This window comes from Mytilus galloprovincialis, chromosome 9 (genome assembly GCF_965363235.1).
Source record: "Mytilus galloprovincialis chromosome 9, xbMytGall1.hap1.1, whole genome shotgun sequence".
Lineage (NCBI taxonomy): Eukaryota > Metazoa > Mollusca > Bivalvia > Mytilida > Mytilidae > Mytilus > Mytilus galloprovincialis.
The window spans coordinates 32,590,746-32,612,952 of NC_134846.1; the positions used below are offsets into that span (position 1 = coordinate 32,590,746).

General features: G+C 34.5%; 1 protein-coding gene across 1 annotated transcript; it reads left to right on the forward strand.

The window, feature by feature from the left end:
* Nucleotides 1-1,425: 1,425 nt before the first annotated feature.
* Nucleotides 1,426-22,140, forward strand: LOC143046761 (putative methyltransferase-like protein 24). The gene is made up of 7 exons (XM_076219843.1): nt 1,426-1,689; nt 2,209-2,274; nt 9,444-9,526; nt 13,141-13,269; nt 15,792-15,866; nt 19,984-20,125; nt 21,825-22,140. Exons 1-7 carry the CDS (start codon nt 1,687-1,689, stop codon nt 22,092-22,094), a joined length of 768 nt encoding a protein of 255 aa, XP_076075958.1. The 5' UTR covers nt 1,426-1,686; the 3' UTR covers nt 22,095-22,140.
* The last annotated feature ends 67 nt before the right edge of the window (nt 22,141-22,207 follow it).

Genomic DNA, 22,207 nt, shown 5'->3' on the forward strand with positions numbered 1-22,207 from the left:
GAATGTGGGAATAGTGTTCGAATGACCCACTCACACTATTAATTTCTATATTCCATGGACCGTTAAATTGGGGTAAAATCTTTAATTTGGCATTAAAATTAGAAAGATCATATCAGGAGTAACATGTGTACTAAGTTTAAAGTTGATTGGACTTCAACTTCACCAAAAACTACCTTAACCAAACGCTTATGAATAGGGACGAACGGACGAACGGACAAACAGACGAACAGACGGACGAACAAACGGACACACAGACCAGAAAATAAAATGCCCCTCTACTATCGCAGGTTGAGCATACAAATTCCCATCATCGAAAGCCAGGCATACAAAATAATTGGAAAACAAAACTGTTACAACTAGGTTGGACATATGTAAACAAGAAAAAGAACGTGATTAAACTAAATGCACCTTCTGAAAATATAACGCACAGTAGCTTTAGTACCTTCAAACTTTGAAACTATAACCACTAGTAGGCAATATGGGTACTATGTATACATTACTCTTATTATAAAACAAATTGAAGCATTGTGGTATTCGAATAGTAATACTTTTTATTATCTTGTTCAATTTTCAGTCCAACACTTCACTATTTGTTTTAGAACAAAATAATTTGTATAAGACTTACATGACAATAAAATTTCAATTTGTTGTCATAATTCGTACATTCATGTAAATATAATAATAATAAAAATAAAAAAATAAGTATTCACGTAATGACCTTTTATTAATTTTAAGTTTAAAGTCTGGAGAAACTGAAACAGATGTAATACCAAAGGACGCAAATGGGCTATTCAAACATTCAACGAAATTTGGAGTGTGGAGCGATGAAGTTAAAAGAAGATCGGTAGGTTTACATTTTGTTGGTTCTACATGTTATATAACCTGAATAATTCAGTCCGTTCCGTAATCCATCTCTCCTCATGTACATTGTATCAATAGAAGATCAGCAGAAATATTAAACGAATGAAAATAAGGGGTTATATTTTATACGCGTACGTTATAAGGCATTTTGTACCATTACTCATTCGGTGGTTCAACAAAACTGTAATTCTATCTTTCTAAAATTATTTGAACAATATTTACCGTGGCGACAATAAATAAAAGAATATAACCTTTAATTCACACGCATGCTATTATAATTTTGTTTTAAAAGATTTTGAAAGCATAACATGCATAGTGAGGAACATAATAAAAGATAATAATTATGGGTGGAGGAAATCACTGTAATTGTTATTACACCAATCGATATTTACCAATCTGTATTTACGGCATTTTAAAAAGATTTCATTAAGGATTATATCTAAAGGATTTTGATATTTGATAGGATCATTTTGTTGAAATTACACAACCTGATATTTTGAACCACTCATATAAAAGTTTGGTCTCGTCAATATGTATACTTACATTTTCTTTTAAAGAATGACAGAGACGTATTCATTCTTGATGTAGATGCTCTAACAGATAGAGTATTAAGTGAAGTGATAGAAAATGGACTTTTAAAAAACATGCAGCAACTGTCAGTCCGGATAAACTACAGTGATAGTCAAACTGGTATTAAGTACTTGTCGGCGCTCAGACATCTTAGAACACTGTTTCAAATAGGATTTAGAATATATTGGTCGATGCCACAATGGCCATGCATTCTTAAAAAAAAACAAAAACAGAACAAGCTGTGTATATTTAGATATGGTATGTTAATAGCTTAATGGTTACATGATAGTTTGTAGGAGCAAGATACAAAACGTAATTAAAAAATGATCACCTATAGTTCATTATAATGAATGTTTAATTTTGAAAGTTTCTGGTTTAAATCACTTACTTTATCAGCAAATCAAAACACACAATACTTTTGGAACACCATATACACAATGCAATCTTAAGAATGTCATACACCAAATACAATGACACATTTAGCTCATCGCTGGTGCAATAGTTCAGTCTCACTTTTTACCATGTCCAAAAGAATTTTTCAGCTTTTAAGAAAAGGTCTCGATAAAATTTGAAAAATTGTCTTTCATAGATTGTGAGGTGTCTTTTGAGAACAAAACTTTTACATATTTTCTTTTTATGGTTTGATACTAGATTGTTTGTCAATTTTTCATGTGGTGAAGAAAAATATCACTAAATATAAGTTTCGTAATAAATTATGATGAAATAGGGGTTATCAATTACAATGATATCACGCTTGTTGGTGTATTTTCGTTCTAGATATACCATACATGCAAAGAGGACACAGTAGGGGGATCACAGTACATACACAACAATAAGGATATGGTAGGTATATGTCAGACATATCAATGGACATAATAGGTCTAGGCTGGTTGTCACCTTTGCAACATACAGGTATCTGAACATATCTGTTAAGCAAAACGGACCAGTTATTGACAGAAAACCAGTCTACAAAAAGTTCAAGTGTAATTATGTTAGATCATGTATGGATATTAAAGGGGAACTTGCTACGAGATATATAAAAAATCTAAACTTTACGAATGATTTTTTTTCAAGCATTAACGAAATCAATGTGAAATAGTGAAATAGTAGTTTTAGCAGCCAGTTTTTTTTCTTCAATTTTATCAATTAAGCTAAGAAACATTGATCATGAATGATTTACTTGCAAGTCAATAATACGACCTCATTGAATCTGTATTAATGTATACTTTAATTTAATCCCTAAACTTAATAGGATCATCATTTTTAAAAGCATGAAGTGTACATGTTCGGTTATTGTAAGGAAAAATATTGAAGGTGAAACAAAGTTCATTTGAATGACTGGTCGATTGGTCCACAAAAAATCATTGTTATACAGGTAAAAACGATGAATGACATACATTATTAATCTTTAATATGAAATTAAACAGACCTATAATATTCCAACTGCACGTGTCCTCTTCCTATTTATATCTGCATATTATTGTTTATATCGCTAATATGACAATCGGAAGTCTTCGGATGTCATCTCGATAGTTATGAAGATGGCGTCAAGACTACAATACACACGAAACATGCTCATTATCGAGCTTATGCCCGAAAATCTTTGTCTTTTATACTTGGTTATAAATCAAGTATGAGAATTTTAGTCAAATCGATGAACATGAATTTGACAGCTAAAGCCCCCTTAAAGATGTTTGTATGATTTTAGTAGTGTTGTTTTTTATGCATCTTTTGTTTTAGTGTGTGTGTGTATGTGTGTGTTTTCTTTATATTATGGCTGTTTCTGTCGCAAATTACTATCACTTGAAATTGAAATCTAACAGGTAAGGGTCACAAATAGCCATAACTTGCACTGTTTCCGGGGTTCCAGGTTTGCAGTTTTTTTCTCTACTGAACTGTAAAGGCTTCAATTTATATATAGCTAGCTCAAGAAACATTTATCTGCCACATCAGAACCTAAATTGATGTTAATTTATGGGATGGACCTTTAGTTAATACTTGAATGTTTCCTTTTTGTATATTTATTGGGATGTAAAAGGCTAGCGTTGACCGATCTTCATGTATAAAGCACAGTAGCGCTCATTCTACAAAATTATTTTACGTACGATCAACGCTTTCGTTTACAATCCTCTAAAATTACTAAAAAGAAATATTCAATCCTTAAAAATTATTACATTTTTTTTACAAGGATCACGAAAACACGATTTCTACCAAGTTTTTATTCTATTTACCTATGAGTTTTATGGTGAATGCTCGTGGTATCATGAATGTTACATTTCATTTGGAAGTGAAAGTTGATTTCAGAATGACGCGACCTTTCTAATAACCAATTTAAATAACGTATTATAATGAAACAAACATGTAACGTTATTATTCATTACTGAAGGCATGCAGAACGTTAATCTATGTATAGTTGTTAACATGCATCCAGTCATTCTTAAAATTAGACATTCCGTCAAAATCAGCTTCATATGACGTTTCATACTCGGCGTAAATTTTACATTTAATTTCGATACGATACGTGCAAATCCATATTTCACGAACATCGCTTTTAAACGACGGCGAGATATACCAACGAGTCATTCAAATTCATAAGTCTTCAATTAACTAAAACAAAAAGAAAAAAAACAAAAGTTAGTTATAGAAATCTAAAGATTCAGCAACACAAACCCCCGCGGATAATTTGAGGGAGATCTCAGTGAGCAACACTAACCCCGACCAATAATCGGATGGACATCTCTGAGAGCAACTCAAACTCCAACAATAATCTGAGGAAGATCGCAGGGAACAAAACAAACCCCCACCACTTATTTGAGGGAGATCTCAGGTAGCAACACAAACAACCACCAATAATCTGAGGGAGATCCAGGGAGTAACACAAACATGACAACCCCCACCAATAATTTGAGGAAAATCTAAGAGAACAACACAAACAATCACCAATTATCTGATGGAGATTTCAGGGAGCAACACAAACCCCCACCAATAATTTGAGGAAGATCTCAGGGAAGAAAACAAAAAACCAGCAATAATCTGAGGGAGATTTCAAGGACCAACACAAACACCCACCAAAAATCTGAGGAAGATCTCAGGGCACAAAACAAACCACCACCACTTATCTGAGTGAGATCTCAGGTAGCAACACAAACAACCACCAATAATCTAAGGGAGATCCTGGGAGTAACACAAACATGACAAACCACCATCCCTTATCTGAGGTAGATCTCAGGGAGCAACACAAACAACCACCAATAATCTAAGGGAGATCTTGGGAGTAACACAAACATGACAAACCACCATCCCTTATCTGAGGGAGATCTCAGGTAGCAACACAAACAACCACCAATAATCTAAGGGAGATCCTGGGAGTAACACAAACATGACAAACCACCATCCCTTATCTGAGGTAGATCTCAGGGAGCAACACAAACAACCACCCATAATCTGAGAGAGATCCTGGGAGTAACACAAACATGACACCCCCACCAATAATTAGAGGAAGATCTAAGAGAACAACGCAAACAACCACCAATTATCTGATGGAGATTTCAGGGAGCAACACCAATAATTTGAGGAAGATCTCAGGGAAGAAAACAAAAAAACAGCAATAATCTGAGGGAGATTTCAAGGACCAACAAAAACCCCCACTAATAATCTGAGGAAGATCTCAGGGAAGAAAACAAACAACCAGCAATAATCTGAGGTACATTTCAAGGACCAACACAAACACCCACCAATAATCTGAGGAAGATCTCAGGGCACAAAACAAACCACCACCATTTATCTGAGGGAGATCTCAGGTAGCAAAACAAACAACCACCAATAATCTAAGGGAGATCCTGTGAGTAACACAAACATGACACCCCCCACCAATAATTAGAGGAAGATCTAAGAGAACAACGCAAACAACCACCAATTATCTGATGGAGATTTCAGGGAGCAACACCAATAATTTGAGGAAGATCTCAGGGAAGAAAACAAAAAAACAGCAATAATCTGAGGGAGATTTCAAGGACCAACAAAAACCCCCACTAATAATCTGAGGAAGATCTCAGGGAAGAAAACAAACAACCAGCAATAATCTGAGGTACATTTCAAGGACCAACACAAACACCCACCAATAATCTGAGGAAGATCTCAGGGCACAAAACAAACCACCACCATTTATCTGAGGGTGATCTCAGATAGCAACACAAACAACCACCAATAATCTAAGGGAGATTTAAGAAAGCAACACAAACACCCACCAATAATCTGAGGAAGATCTCAGGGCACAAAACAAACCACCACCACTTATCTGAGGGAGATCTCAGGTAGCAACACAAACAACCACCAATAATCTAAGGGAGATCCTGTGAGTAACACAAACATGACACCCCACCAATAATTTGAGGAAGATCTAAGAGAACAACACAAACAACCACCAAGTATCTGATGGAGATTTCAGGGAGCAACACAAATCCCCACCAATAATTTGAGGAAGATCTCGGGGAAGAAAACAAAAAACCAGCAATAAACTGAGGGAGATTTCAAGGACCAACAAAAACCCCCACTAATAATCTGAGGAAGATCTCAGGGAGGAAAACAAACAACCAGCAATAATCTGAGGGAGATTTCAGGGAACAACACAAGCAACCACCAATAATCCGAGGAAGATCTCAGAGAGCAACACAAACCCCCACCAATAATCTGAGTGAGATATCAGGGAGCAATACTGACCCTGACTAATAATCTGAGGGAAATCTTTGGGAACAACACAAACAATCACCAATTATCTGAGGGAAATCTCAGGGAACAACACAAACAACCACCAATAATTTGAGGGAGATCTAAAGGAGCCACACGAACCCCCACCAATAACCTGAGGGAGATCTCAGGGAGCAACACTAACCCCAACCAATAATCTGAAGGAGATCTCAGGGAACAACACAAACCCCCACCAATAATCTGAGGGAGATGTCAGTAAGCAACACTAACCCTGACCAATTATCTGAGGGAGATTTCAGGGAGCAACACTAACCCCGACCAATAATCGGATGGACATCTCTGAGAGCAACTCAAACTCCAACAATAATCTGAGGAAGATCGCAGAGAACAAAACAAACCCCCGCGGATAATTTGAGGGACATCTCAGTGAGCAACACTAACCCCGACCAATAATCGGATGGACATCTCTGAGAGCAACTCAAACTCCAACAATAATCTGAGGAAGATCGCAGGGAACAAAACAAACCCCCACCACTTATCTGAGGGAGATCTCAGGTAACAACACAAACAACCACCAATAATCTGAGGGAGATCCAGGGAGTAACACAAACATGACAACCCCCCACCAATAATTTGAGGAAAATCTAAGAGAACAACACAAACAATCACCAATTATCTGATGGAGATTTCAGGGAGCAACACAAACCCCCACCAATAATTTGAGGAAGATCTCGGGGAAGAAAACAAAAAACCAGCAATAATCTGAGGGAGATTTTAAGGACCAACACAAACACCCACCAATAATCTGAGGAAGATCTCAGGGCACAAAACAAACCACCACCACTTATCTGATGGAGATCTCAGGTAGCAACACAAACAACCACCAATAATCTAAGGGAGATCCTGGGAGTAACACAAACATGACAAACCACCATCCCTTATCTGAGGTAGATCTCAGGTAGCAACTAACACAAACAACAAAAATCTAAGGGAGATCCTGGGAGTAACAGAAACATGACAAACCACCATCCCTTATCTGAGGTAGATCTCAGGAAGCAACACAAACAACCACCAATAATCTGAGGGAGATCCTGGGAGTAACACAAACATGACACCCCCCACCAATAATTTGAGGAAGATCTAAGAGAACAACGCACACAACCACCAATTATCTGATGGAGATTTCAGGGAGCAACACAAATCCCCACCAATAATTTGAGGAAGATCTCAGGGAAGAAAACAAAAAACCAGCAATAATCTGAGGGAGATTTCAAGGACCAACAAAAACCCCCACTAATAATCTGAGGAAGATCTCAGGGAAGAAAACAAACAACCAGGAATAATCTGAGGTAGATTTAAAGGACCAACACAAACACCCACCAATAATCTGAGGAAGATCTCAGGGCACAAAACAAACCACCACCACTTATCTGAGGGAGATCTCAGGTAGCAACACAAACAACCACCAATAATCTAAGGGAGATCCTGTGAGTAACACAAACATGACAACCCTCCACCAATAATTTGAGGAAGATCTTTGAGAACAACACAAACAACCACCAATAATCTGATGGAGATTTCAGGGAGCAACACAAATCCCCACCAATAATTTGAGGAAGATCTCAGGGAAGAAAACAAAAAACCAGCAATAATCTGCCGGAGATTTCAAGGACCAACACAAACACCCATCAATAATCTGAGGAAGATCTCAGGGCACAAAACAAACCACCACCACTTATCTGAGGGATATCTCAGGTAGCAACACAAACAACCACCAATAATCTTAGGGAGATCCTGGGAGTAACACAAACATGACAAACCACCATCCCTTATCTGAGGTAGATCTCAGGGAGCAACACAAACAACCACCAATAATCTGAGGGAGATCCTGTGAGTAACACAAACATGACACCCCCACCAATAATTTGAGGAAGATCTAAGAGAACAACGCAAACAACCACCAATTATCTGATGGAGATTTCAGGGAGCAACACAAATCCCCACCAATAATTTGAGGAAGATCTCAGGAAAGAAAACAAAAAAACCAGCAATAATCTGAGGGAGATTTCAAGGACCAACAAAAACCCCCACTAATAATCTGAGGAAGATCTCAGGGAAGAAAACAAACAACCAGCAATAATCTGAGGGAGATTTCAGGGAACAACACAAGCAACCAACAATAGTCCGAGGAAGATCTCAGAGAGCAACACAAACCCCCACCAATAATCTGAGTGAGATCTCAGCGAGCAATACTGACCCTGACTAATAATCTGAGGGAAATCTTTGGGAACAACACAAACAATCACCAATTATCTGAGGGAAATCTCAGGGAACAACACAAACAACCACCAATAATTTGAGGGAGATCTAAAGGAGCCACACGAACCCCCACCAATAACCTGAGGGAGATCTCAGCGAGCAACACTAACCCCAACCAATAATCTGAAGGAGATCTCAGGGAACAACACAAACAACCATCAAAAATCTGTGGGAAATCTCAGGCAGCAACACAAACCCCCACCAATAATCTGAGGGAGATGTCAGTAAGCAACACTAACCCTGACCAATTATCTGAGGGAGATTTCAGGGAGCAACACAAACAACAACCAATTATCTGTGGAAGATCTCAGGGAACAAGACAAACAACCACCAATTATCTGAGGGAGAATTCAGGGAGCAACACAAACAACTACAAATTATCTGAGGGAGATCTCAGGGAACAACACTAACCCCGACTAATAATCTGAGGTGGTGAGTGCAGGGAGCAACACTATCAACGCCCAATAATCTGAGGGAGATTTCAAGGAGCAACACAACCCCCCCCCCCCCCAATAATCTGAGGGAGATCTCAAGGAGTAACATAAACTAGAAAGAATGTTTGTTCTATAGGAACTTAATCCCAATTCCCTTATGACAGCACTGCTGATTGTCTTAATACCAATTCCCGTATGACAGCAGTGCTGATTGTCAATTTTGAGATTTTAGTTTGCCGAATTATCTGTGCAATATAGCATCATAGTTTTCCAACCACTCGCTCAACATGGGAACGGAAGTGACGTTGTCCATAAACACGCGAATGATGTTCACTAAAACCAAAGTTTTTGACGGAAATGCATCGAACTCGAAGGTTATCTAATTCCCACACATATTAACCTGCACACATTTGTTTGATTCCAAGCAAATGAACTTATAATGTAAACATCGAGAACTTGGACAGAAATAAAAAATACCCATTTTAAAATTTATAATTTGACTAGCCAGGAGATCAAACACACATGCCTAATTTTTTTTAATATTTCTATTAGACAGATCATACTCATTTTGTCATTCCTGAGGATAAAACACTTAGAAACTTTAGCGGAACGGAACTTAATGTTCTATATCACCGGTATAGTATTATATATTTTAATAACACAATTTGTTTTTACGACATTTTTCAATACACTGCTACTTTGGCATAGGTACTATTTCTGTACTAAAAATCCGTAGAACTGAAAATACTTATAATTTAAAACATTTAGTATTATTTCGTTACTTTGAAATCATTGTAGTATTCAGGTATCTGTATTTTAATGTACTTGATTTGGTACAGAGAAAAATTGTAAAAATACACAATCATCATACAGTTGTAAAAATACACAATCATTATACAATTGTAAAAATACACAATCATCATACCATTGTAAAAATACACAATCATCATACAATTGTATAGCTGCGGAACCGTAGCTCTTAGGTCTTATGCTATTTTTTTCACTATTTGCTGACCATAGATACATATGGTCCGCAAATAACCAGAAAATAGATTAAGGACCTAAGAGCTACGGTCCTTATGCTTTTTTTTACTATTTGCTGACCATAGATACATATGGTCCGCAAATAGTCAAACAATAGCATAAGGACCTAAGAGCTACGCTTCCGCAGCTAACAATTGTAAAAATACATAAGCATCATCAAATTGTAAAACTACACAATCATTCTAAAATTGTAAAAATACACAATTATCATACAATTGTAAAAATACACAATCATCATCTAATTGTAAAAATACACAATCATCATCAAATTGTAAAAATACAAAATCATCATACAATTGTAAAAAAACACAATCATCATACAATTGTAAAAATACATAATCATCATACAATTGTAAAAACACACAATCATCATCAAATTGTAAAAATACACAATCATCATACAATTGTAAAATAGCATTGTAAAAATACACAAACATCATACAATTGTAAAATACAATTGTAAAAATACACAATCATCATACAATTGTAAAATAGCATTGTAAAAATACACAAACATCATACAATTGTAAAATACAATTGTAAAAATACACAATCATCATACAATTGTAAAAATACACAATCATCATACAATTGTAAAAATACACAATCATCATACCATTGTAAAAATACACAATCATCATACAGTTGTAAAAATACACAATCATCATACAATTGTACAGCTGCGGAACCGTAGCTCTTATGTCCTTATGCTTTTTTTTGACTATTTGCTGACCATAGATACATATGGTCCGCAAATAGTCAAAAAATAGCATAAGGACCTAAGAGCTACGCTTCCGCAGCTAACAATTGTAAGAATACATCAGCATCATCAAATTGTAAAAATACACAATCATCCTAAAATTGTAAAAATACACAATTATCATACAATTGTAAAAAGACACAATCATCATCAAAATACACAATCATCATCAAATTGTAAAAATACACAATCATCTTCAAATTGTAAAAATACAAAATCATCATACAATTGTAAAAATACACAATCATCATCAAATTGTGTAAATACTTAATCATTATCAAATTGTAAAAATACACAATCATCATCAAATTGTAAAAATACACAATTATCATAAAATTGTAAAAATACACAATCATCATCAAATTGTGCAAATACACAACATTATCAAATTGTAAAAATACACAATCATCATACAATTGTAAAAATACACAATCATCAAAAAATTGAGTGACAATGATCTAACTTTACTAAAAGCAAAAACAAAAAACAATAATTTAAGTTATTTGGTCACTGATTAAAGATTGTAGAAAAAAATGCAATATATATTACTCGATTTAGTTCACTTGACTGGTCGGAGTTTAACCGGTTTGCTCATAATAGACCAGTCCATATATAGATAGGTGTTTTAGGATAAACTAATTAATGAAGTGTCAGTCATTCTTTTGTAAATTCATGTGATGACACTGATAGGTGATTAAAAATCAGTAATCATTTTAACGCAATCATCTTCATCACACACATATTCAAATATACTGTCCTTATGCAAATTAAAACGTAAGCTCCACCCGATCAGTTGAAATAACATTAATAATACGTTGTACAACTTTATAATGATTGTGTATTTAATGACGTAATTTTGTCGTTTAAAAGCCTGTACCAAGTCAGGAATATGACAGTGCTTGTCCATTCGTTTTTTATGTGTTTTGTTATTTGATTTTGCCTGTGATTATGGATTTTCCGATTAGATTTTCCTCTAAGTTCAGTATTTTTGTGATTTTACTTTTTAATACATGTTTTTATTTTAAATTGAAATGGTCGTTAATATTAAGCAATAAAAAGGGAAACATATAGGTAGCTTAATTTTATTCATTTCGTGCAACCCGCATACTTGACACAGTATTTTTTGAAAATTTAAGGTTCCTTTAAGTTCCTCTAGAACAAATACAGTGTAAAACCTCGAAGTCATTAAAAATGAAATTCATTTTATTCTCTATTTCAATCAGACAAAATTTATATAATAATACACAATTAGATGATGAACATTTTATTGAATATTTTCCTGATGATCAAAAATTATTTTATATATCAAACCCCACTTCCTTTAGACATGATTGAATTATTAGCTTCTTTATTAACATTTCATTAGAACTGAGGATAGAGGTCTTTATTATTGTGTAACATGGATTTTGAATATTGTAATACATTATTCTAAATTTATCAGTGATGTTTTCGTGTCTATTGGGTAAACTTTCGTATATTATTTTGTTTTTTATTTTGTTGTTTATTGCTTGTTTAAAAGAGGGACGAAAGATACCAGAGGGACAGGCAAACTCACAAATCGAAAACAAGCTGAAAACGTCATGGCCAAATATGAAAAGGACAAACAGACACACAATAGTACACATGACACAACATAGAAAACTAAAGAATAAACAACACGAACCCCACCAAAAACTAGGGGTGAATTTAGGTGCTCCGGGAGGGTAATCATATCCTGCTCCAAACGTGGCACCCGTATTGTGGCACCCTTTTAAACTTGTATTGCCTCAAACATTTGTAAATAATAAATGACAATTAATAATAAAAAAAAATGAAACAAAATACAAGTGAAGATAAAGCTGAATCCATATACATTAAACATCTTTTAAATTACTTAAAGAGGTATTTCTATGTTCAGGGAAATAACTCTTTAAAATTATCAGTACGTTTTTGTCAATCATTTTTCGAAATATATTCTAAACTTCTAGGTTACATAGATTATTTGCAATCTGTTTCAGGTAAATGCTTCAAACACATTGATGAAACTTGACTAATAATAACGCATCACTGATTTAAAGAGTTATCTCCCTAAAATAAGGTCTGCATCATTACGTCTCATTTAATCTTAGATTTCACTGCGAGTGTCGTCAGTTAAGTGAAAGTCTTCAGGTGTGAGTTCAAATCCCGGTAAAGAACAACAATTTGTCAGCATAAAAATATAATTCTAAAACTGTTTGGTTAAATTTTCAGACAAATATAGATATATTTTGTGACAATCAACAATTGTATACGTACGACAAGACACGTACAATACCAGCTAATCATGTGACATTTTCTTTCTAAATGATTGGTTCAGTTATCAAACAAATATATGTATATAGATTGTCACCACCAGCAAAAGCATACGTACGACATGTACCATACCCGCTAATCATTTGACATGCTTTTTCTGAATTATCCTTGTAGCTATCTAACATCAACACAGATACATTGCAAAGAAGTATTAAGATTAGGGAGTGTTACTGACGGGGGATGGAACGTTTGTCATGACATACAATATAGGCCATCCTTCCCTTGTTTGGTTTATTCATTTGGGTAAGTTATTACACTTTTTAAAAACATTTATGTTACTATGTCAAGCATTTATCTACGAAAGACCGTGTTTGATCTCATTATTATGAGTATTGTAAAAAAGAAGATGTGGCATGATTGTCAATAAGACAACTCTCTAGAAGACACTAAATGACTCAGAAATTAAGAACTATAGGTTAATTTCAACAATGGGCAAAGCCCATACCGCATAGGTAGCAGACATGACAATGTTAAACAATTCAAACGAGAAAATAGCGGTTTAAGTACAGAAAGAGCACGAAAAACAAATATGTTACAAATCAACAAACGACAACCACTGAATTATAAGCTCCTGACTTTGGAGAGGCACATACATACAGAATGTGGCTGGGTTAAACATGTTAGCAGGATCTCAATACTCCCCTAACCGGGGACAGCAGTGTAACAGTATATAAAACAAACAGCTGAGAGGGTGATAGAGCAGATTAGTACCCCCAGAAAACATTGTCAACCGCGGCGATGCCAAGGTTGACAATGCTTTTTGGAGGGATACCAATCTACTCTATCACCCTCTCAGCTATGAGTTATTTTATTTATTATACTGAATGTCCTATCTTTGTTGTCTTTTACAGATTTATTTTATTTTAAAAGTATTTTCTAAGACGTCACGTACATAACAACGTTACGGGTATTAGAAAAAATACAACAAAAGTTAAGCAAGATGTTTTATTTGGTTTTTTATTTTGACAATCAAATACATTGTAATAAAATCTGAGCACAAAACGTAGAATATAAGCATCAATATTGTATTTAACTACTTGATGTCAATTCAATTCATTGTCCTTCAATTCATTGTCCTTCAATTAAATATTATCGATGTTTGGTTGGTATAGACGAGAGGGTAACATTAAAAAAATGTCACCCTCTCAGCCATGCGATAGAGTAAATAACACTCTCGTATTGGCCAATCAAACTATGGCATTTTAACGTGAAATATAATAATACAACATCAGAACGAACTATTAAAATCATGCTCTTGATAAGACTGATTTTAATAGATTGATACAAATACAAATACTACACAGAGTGAACTTGGCAGGGAACTTGTATATCCCAACAACAAAAAGACACTAAGTTCAGATCTGCGAGTACTCGCAGTTACTGACAGCTAGTTCAAAGCCAATAACAACTAAAAGAAATCATGCATCTAAGACTAAATAATCAATCAGTACAAATCCAACATCCAATGAATTTAGTGTAAAAAAGTCTTAAACAGTCAGAGAAAAAACATGACCTTGTGCAATGTCAAGATACAGGCATCGACAGATTGTAGATCCATGAATGTGTATATGTATAAAACAAGAATATTGATTTGCTTTTAATTATTTACTGATAACAAAATCAATACTGATACCAATAGATAATATTCCAGGCTCTTATTAAAGTGTTGAATTTGTAACCTTTTCGAATAAGTTTATTTAAAGGATCGATAAGTTTACAAGGATCGTTTCCAAATTTTTGTGCACGGTAAACAACATTTTCGTTAAATGAGGATGTGCTATCCCGTTTGAAATAAGTTTATATCATGTACAATCAAACTTCAAAACCAAATCATTATATTTATGGAAGTATCTAGTGAGGATTTTAAGTAATTTTTGGTAAAGACATCATTGACTTTATAATTTACCAGTAATACATAGATTACGTTTGTTGTAATAAAACAATAGTCACAACAGACACGGCCGGCATAGCGAACGAGTTGTGAAATATAAAAACCGTAAGGTGGTGCCAAAGGTACATCACCATCCAAAAAAGGGAAAACTAACAATAGGGAACGAAAAATCGTCACTTTTGTCGTAAATTTTAGTGTGGAGTTTCCCGTGTAAAACCAAAATATCATAATATCTAAATATTGGAAAGTATAGTAATTATAACCGTTTAAATTTGATTTACTTAAAGTAAGTTCCTTTGGGTAAGTTTCGGGAGTATATTGAGAAAATTCGCGATTATCTAATGAAAAAAATATCATCAAGATAACGGAAAGTGTTGTTGAATTTAGACAACAATTTAATGAAATAGGAAAACTTGGGTTTGATAAGATTATGTGGAAGTGTAGTGTAAAGAGTAGAAAAGTCATAACTGTCAACAGAATCAAAAGGACCATCCAAAGCACGTAATTCATCTAAAACATCCAGCAATTTTTTTCACACTCCAAAAATAGTTGATTCCACTATTTTCATATATTTTATTACAATACTTTATGATAAGTTTAGGAACTTGCAAGTTTGTGTTGTTCTTGCAGTAAAACTTTATCATTGGTACTATAGATATAAAACCAATAATGGTTAAGCAGGCAAGACATTTCAGCGTGTGCACTCGTATTACAATGTAGTAAAACATGAACATGTTCAAACATAATGTAGATTTTATACAAGAGTTATCAAAGGTACCCGGATTATAATTTAGTACGCCAGACGCGCGTTTCGTCTACACAAGACTCATCAGTGATGCTCAAAACATTCGATCATTTATTTTGTTTCTTTAAGCATATTGTGGGATTTTAGTTTTGATGATGCAGTGGCAGACACATATGGTTGTGAGATCCATTCCTTCGATCCAAGGTAAACAGGAAATAAAATGAATCAAAATAAGATCGAAAACATTGCAGATGTATTATCAACACGCAAGTTAATAATTTAACCTCAGGTGAACCCGCATACATACTTTATCCCCTTAACTTGATCTGTAGCTGTAGATGGATAACAGATGTCCTACGCTCATGACGCTTGTTCAGATACTAAAAAGAAAAAAAAATGTCAACACAAAAAAAGTCTTTAACCGATTTGGCCAACAATGAATCGTTCACATCCAGGTAAAACGATGATTTGCATTATCTAAATCTTTGACTTGAATTCAAACTTCAAACAAAAATCGTTATTGCACAATTTAATGTGCGTGTCAGTCTATTTTTTCATTTTGTTTTTATGTCGAGTCGAACGACTATCGAGATATATCGCACAAAATTCTGATAAACTATAACAAGCCCATGCATTTTTAAATGTTTCGCTTTGTCTTTATGTAATTTGGATTTAAGTGCAAGTATGTGTTGATTCAAATATGAGAATTTAGTCATATCGATGATCTTGAATTTGATAGATAGTCACCCTTTAAAAAAAGTTTTTGCGTCAAACTACAGATCCTTTCTTCATACAATACAGACACATAGAACATGTAGAAAGAGGGGTTTTTTTTTTTTGGCGAACGCTTGTAAACAACTTATCAGGGACAACGGTAAACCAGCACAACAAAACTACTTATCGACTAGGGGCTAGACTCGTCCGACCAGTAGTTGGATAAATATAATAAGCAGTAAAACTGCGAAATACAAACGGCTAATCTATAAGCGTATGAATATTGTTAGTACACGTGTATGCAGGAAAATAAGTGCTTATGCCTCTTTTGTAAGGCAGTTAAATTTAGAAAATAAAAAGAATGTTAGTCTCGAAAAAACAATTTGTTAGTGAAAACTGTCATTTTAGGCAAGAATGCATGATTTCAAAACAAAACAAAAACGATCAGCTTGCACCTTCAAAAACTTGAAACATATTTGATTGATAGCAGATATTTCTGGTATCATAAACGTCATTTACTAATGCACATAGTTTATGATATTTTTAAATTTTTTTTTCTTGAACTAGCGCAGTGTATACATCCGAGGCAATTAACAAACTATGTTTTGATACCGTAAATTTGGAAATTATTGCGAGGTTTTTTTTTGTGCGAAAAAAGCGACAGGGTTGTAAACGCAATGATTTAAACTCGTATTTTGAACTATTTTATATGAATTTAACAGGAATTTTTCTTAAAATCGTAAAAACTAAATCGCATTTAAGTCTAAATTGACAAAATCGCAACAATAAATGCACGCAATAATTTCTGAATTTACAGTACCATGTTAAAAAGACTGCAACACATCAAAATAAGATGATCGATCTGTAACTGTCCGGAATTGTTTAAGGTTTAGTATTTCTTTTAGAGAATGACGACAGTAAACAAAGTCGCCAGGAGTTCTTTTAATTATTCATTTTCCGTCGTGAGTTTCTTCATTATTAGGTTTATAACTATTCAAAACAATAGATGCCGACATTTGAACCGTATATCAAATATATTATTTTTAAGGCATTGTGTACTTTTGATGTGTTTCTCCTAATCTTTGCCGGTTTTGATTAGGCCTTGTGACTTATTGATGTGTTGCTCTTAACTTTTTCCAGTTTTAATTAGGCTGTGTATTTTAAGATTTGATGCTTCTGAAAGTTGAAAGTTCTGATTACACTTATGTTCCTTATGTTCCTTATGCACTTGTTGATTTGATGCCACTACAACGGAAACGTTTAAGGTTTTGTTTAGGCCTTGTGAATTTTAGATGTTATGCTCCAGAGCGTTGAAACTTATGGTTAGGCCTTGTGTACTTTTAAATTTGATGCTTCTGAACATTAAAGGTTCTGATTAGGCCTTATACACTTTTTGATTTGATTCTCCTACAATGTTAACGTTTAAGGTCTTGTTAAGGCCTTGTGAAATTTAGATTTTATGCTCCTGAACGTTGAGGGTTATGGTTAGGCATGACATACTTTTTGATTTGATGCTACTGAATTTTGACGGTTATGTTAAAGCTTTGTGTACTTTTTTAATTGATACTCTTACAATGTAAACTAGAAAGGTTCTGATTATGCCTTATGCTCTTTTTTATTTGATGCTCCTAAACGTTGAAGGATATGTTGATGACTTTTGTACTTTTTGATTTGATGATCTACAATGTAAACGTTAAAGCTTTGGTTTAGGCCTTTTGTACTTTTTGATTTGATGCTCTTACAATGTAAACGTTGTCGATTTTGTTAAGGATTGTGTAGTTTTTGATTTTTTGCTTCTCCATTGTAAATGTTGAATGTTCTGTTAAGGCCTTATGTACTTTTTGATTTGATGCTCTTAAGATTTAAAGGCCTTGTTTAGGCCTTGTGCACTTTCAGTTTTGATGCTCCTGAACATTGAAGGTTATATTAAGGCCTTGTACACTTTTTTTTTAAATTGGATGCGCTTGAGCGATACAGGATTTGTTTAGGTCTTGTGCACTTTTCGATTTGATGCTTCTGGACGTTGCAGGTTCGGTTTTTGGCCTAGTGCACTTTTTCATTCGATGCTCCTGAACGTTGAAGGTTCTGTCTAGGCCTATAAATATATATATATATATATATATATATATATATATATATATATATATATTTGTATATGGTAAATGTTTGGTGCTATTTGTTATGCCTCTGTTTTTGTCTGTGCGTCCGTTCGTCCGTCTGTCCGTCCGTCCGTCCGTCTATCTAGCTTCAGGTGAAAGTTTTTCGCTATGACAGTGTTTGATAAAGTTTAAGTCCTATCAATTTGAAAAATAGTACACATGTTCCCTAATTATGTTTTCATTTTAATGCCAAATTAGAGATATGGCCCACTGAACATAGAAAATGATAGTGCGAGTGGGGCATTTATGTTCAATTGACACGTTTTTGTTAAAAATGAAGATAGACCAAAATTGCCTTTTTAACAAGCAAAAACTGTATTTAGTATAATTTGTAATGTGTGTTGCCGAAGTAAAGGCGGTCTCTTCGGATATGTGCAATCAGCAGCAAGCTAGAACAAATCATGAATTAAGCAAAAAGATTTTGTATAAAAGCTTGGGTGACGTAAGGCTATGAGTGGTGTAGTACGAGATTACTCTGACGTCCAACGGCTGTTTTGCCAGACAAGCTGGGGCCGTGGGACGTCAGAGCTCGTCCCATATTAAAAAGTGGATATTTGCCCACCCAAAATAGATGCGCTGCTTCGTCGCTTCTGCTGCCGACTGACGGCCTTGGAATTATATAAATCGGGCATCACTCTGTTCATTTTTCATTTATCTCTTCATTTATGTAAGTTTCACCTACCTGCCAACCTTTATTTTCTCATAATTAGACAGTTTTCACAGTGACCCATCGATTTCGGCATTTTGACTTTCACTTTCAAATGGACGTCAAGTTACGAGAGAGTTCGTGGTCTCGAGACTCAAAATATGCAAATATCTATATTTTTTAACCTCCTTCATAGGAGATCGATGTTTAACATTTAGTAGCCAACCACGATTTTCCACCTCCTTTACAGGAGATCGATATGAAGCATTTAGTTCCGACCACGTTACAATCGGAAGCTCTCGGACATTTGGATAACTTGCATTGTAAATGAACGAGGTGTTACATAATGGTCATTTGCATAAATCATCACTGTTTTCTCGTGGTCACGTGATAATCTTTGAAAATGAAAGGCAAAATGCCGAAATCGATGGGTCACTGTGAAAACTGTCTAATTATGAGAAAATAAAGGTTGGCAGGTAGGTGAAACTTACATAAATGAAGAGATAAATGAAAAATGAACAGATTGATGCCCGATTTATATAATTCCAAGGCCGTCAGTCGGCAGCAGAAGCGACGAAGCAGCGCATCTATTTTGGGTGGGCAAATATCCATTTTTTGATATGGGACGAGCTCTGACGTCCCACGGCCCCAGCTTGTCTGGCAAAACAGCCGTTGGACGTCAGACATGTCAGAGTAATCTCGGACTATGAGTGGTGTATATCAACAATATCATACAAAGATGAGACTTAAAAGACCTACTTTAATGTTCAATATAGGATTCTATGTTTTTTGTTGTTTTTAGTATGAAAACTACAGATTTTAAAAGAGGAAATCACATATGGTTTCACAATCTTGGACTATCCAATGAATCGGGAACATATGGAAAAAACAAATGGAAGGTATCGACCCTACAAGATATTTTCAAAGATTTGAATCATACATCGGTAAGATTTAGTACGCTTTCAATGTTCAGCTGAAAAACAATCTTAATTAAATCAAAACTTCGATTAATAGAATATTATCTGCCTGAAATTGGAAATATATGTTTGAACGTGAGACACATATCAATTTGGTTGTTATATGCATCTTTTGACATAGTTATACCTTGACAATTTGACATGATGATAATAAGGACGATGCTTGATTTGTGTTAATTTTCCAGTAGCAACTATTACATGCATATAAAGACAGGAGCGAACATGCTATGAATATGAACCTGGCTATGTACTACATGTAGATTGACAATATACGCGATATTTTGAACTTTGGTAAATGTCTATTCGATTACATTGTTCTGGCTCTTTGCTCTTGCACTTCAATGCCGCTTACTCAGCGGAGAAGTAGCAAATTCTGATTTTCAAGACTGTTGTTTCATGATGGAAATCTAACCCAATAAGCACTGGAGAGAAACACGCTACGATTAGACCAAAAATGGTATCATACCATAAAACGTATAGTCATATATATACTTGAAAGGGGCTAGCTGTCAAATTCGTGTTCACCGATTTTACTCAAATTCTTATATTTGATTTATAACCATGTAAAATATTTATCCAAATTTTAAAAAGTCTTAAATAAGAAGTTTACAGGGCATGGGCTTGATAATATGTAGCTTTGTTTCATGTGTATTTTAGTCTTGATGCAATCTATTTAACTATCGATATCGAGTTAACCTCCAAACACCTCCGATGGTCATATAAGAGGGTATTTTTCTAGGTTTGTTTAATTTCATATTATTGATTGAAAATATATGATAATCATCGTTTTTTACCTTAAGAATGAATTGTTGTGGATCTGATATACCTTTTTGTCAGTTTCAATGCTGACGTTCTTTTCCATTAAATAATCAAACACGCACAATACATGTGTTATCCGTCTGTAGCTAAGAGGTTACATTGAAGTTCACATTAATACGGATTCAATTAGGTCGGATTATTCACTTACAAGTGAATAATTTATCTTTCATGTTTCTTAGCTTTGAAAAAACTGAACCATAGTGGCTGCTAAAAGCGAATTATTATTTCACTATTTCACTTTTAGTAATGAGTGAACAAAAAAAAAAACACGTATTTTAAATTTTATATATATCTCGTGCTCCTTTATATACATACATATAGATAAACAAATTTACAATATTTATACACATTTCATCTATGATATATTTTCAATCCAATTTAACTGATTTATTTGATTGATTGATTTATGGTGTTTAAGCTATTTCGTGGCGGCCATTTGTTTTTTGGTGGAGGAAGCTGGAGTACCCGGAGAAAACCAACAACCTTCGATAGGAAAACTGACAATTTTAGTCAATTAAGATTGGAGTCGAGTGCACTCACCCCAGCGGGGTTCGAACTCACAACCTCAGTGATAACTGGCTAGTGATTGCAGTAGTGACTACTTAAACCACTCGGCCACCGAGGCTCCTTGACCTACTTGATACATTTATACAACAATTAGAAAACCCGACCCAACACTAGTAAATATTGTTTACCTGTACTTTTTGATTAGCTGTAGCGATCTCAAATTTTAAGAGCATCTGAAACCTATATGAAGTTGCCAGAGTACTTGACAAAAGCAAAGAATTAGAGAAACTTGAAATTAATTTATGAAAGTGTTTTATGCTGCTTCTTTTTCTTTTTTCAGAAAGTACTGGACATTTTAAAAATTGATATAGAGTGGATGGAATGGCAGTCTCTACCTAATATGATCAAAACTGGTGCCTTAACAAGTGCAAAACAGCTTTTAATGGAATTCCACGGTGGTTCCGTTTCTTTGCAAATGCTTCAAACATTAAGAAGCATATACAACGAAGGATACAGAATTTATTGGTATCATAGAAATCCCACGGGAAAAATCAATTGGAAATTTATGGAAAACAGTCCATACTATGAAGTATATTTTCTGAAAATATAACTATTATTTTCTTAAGAACAGATAAACAATAAACGTATATAGCTTGTTTTATTCTTCTTCTTTTTTACCTGTTTTATCATTATTGCTCACCTGGCCCAATAGTAAAAGTGAGC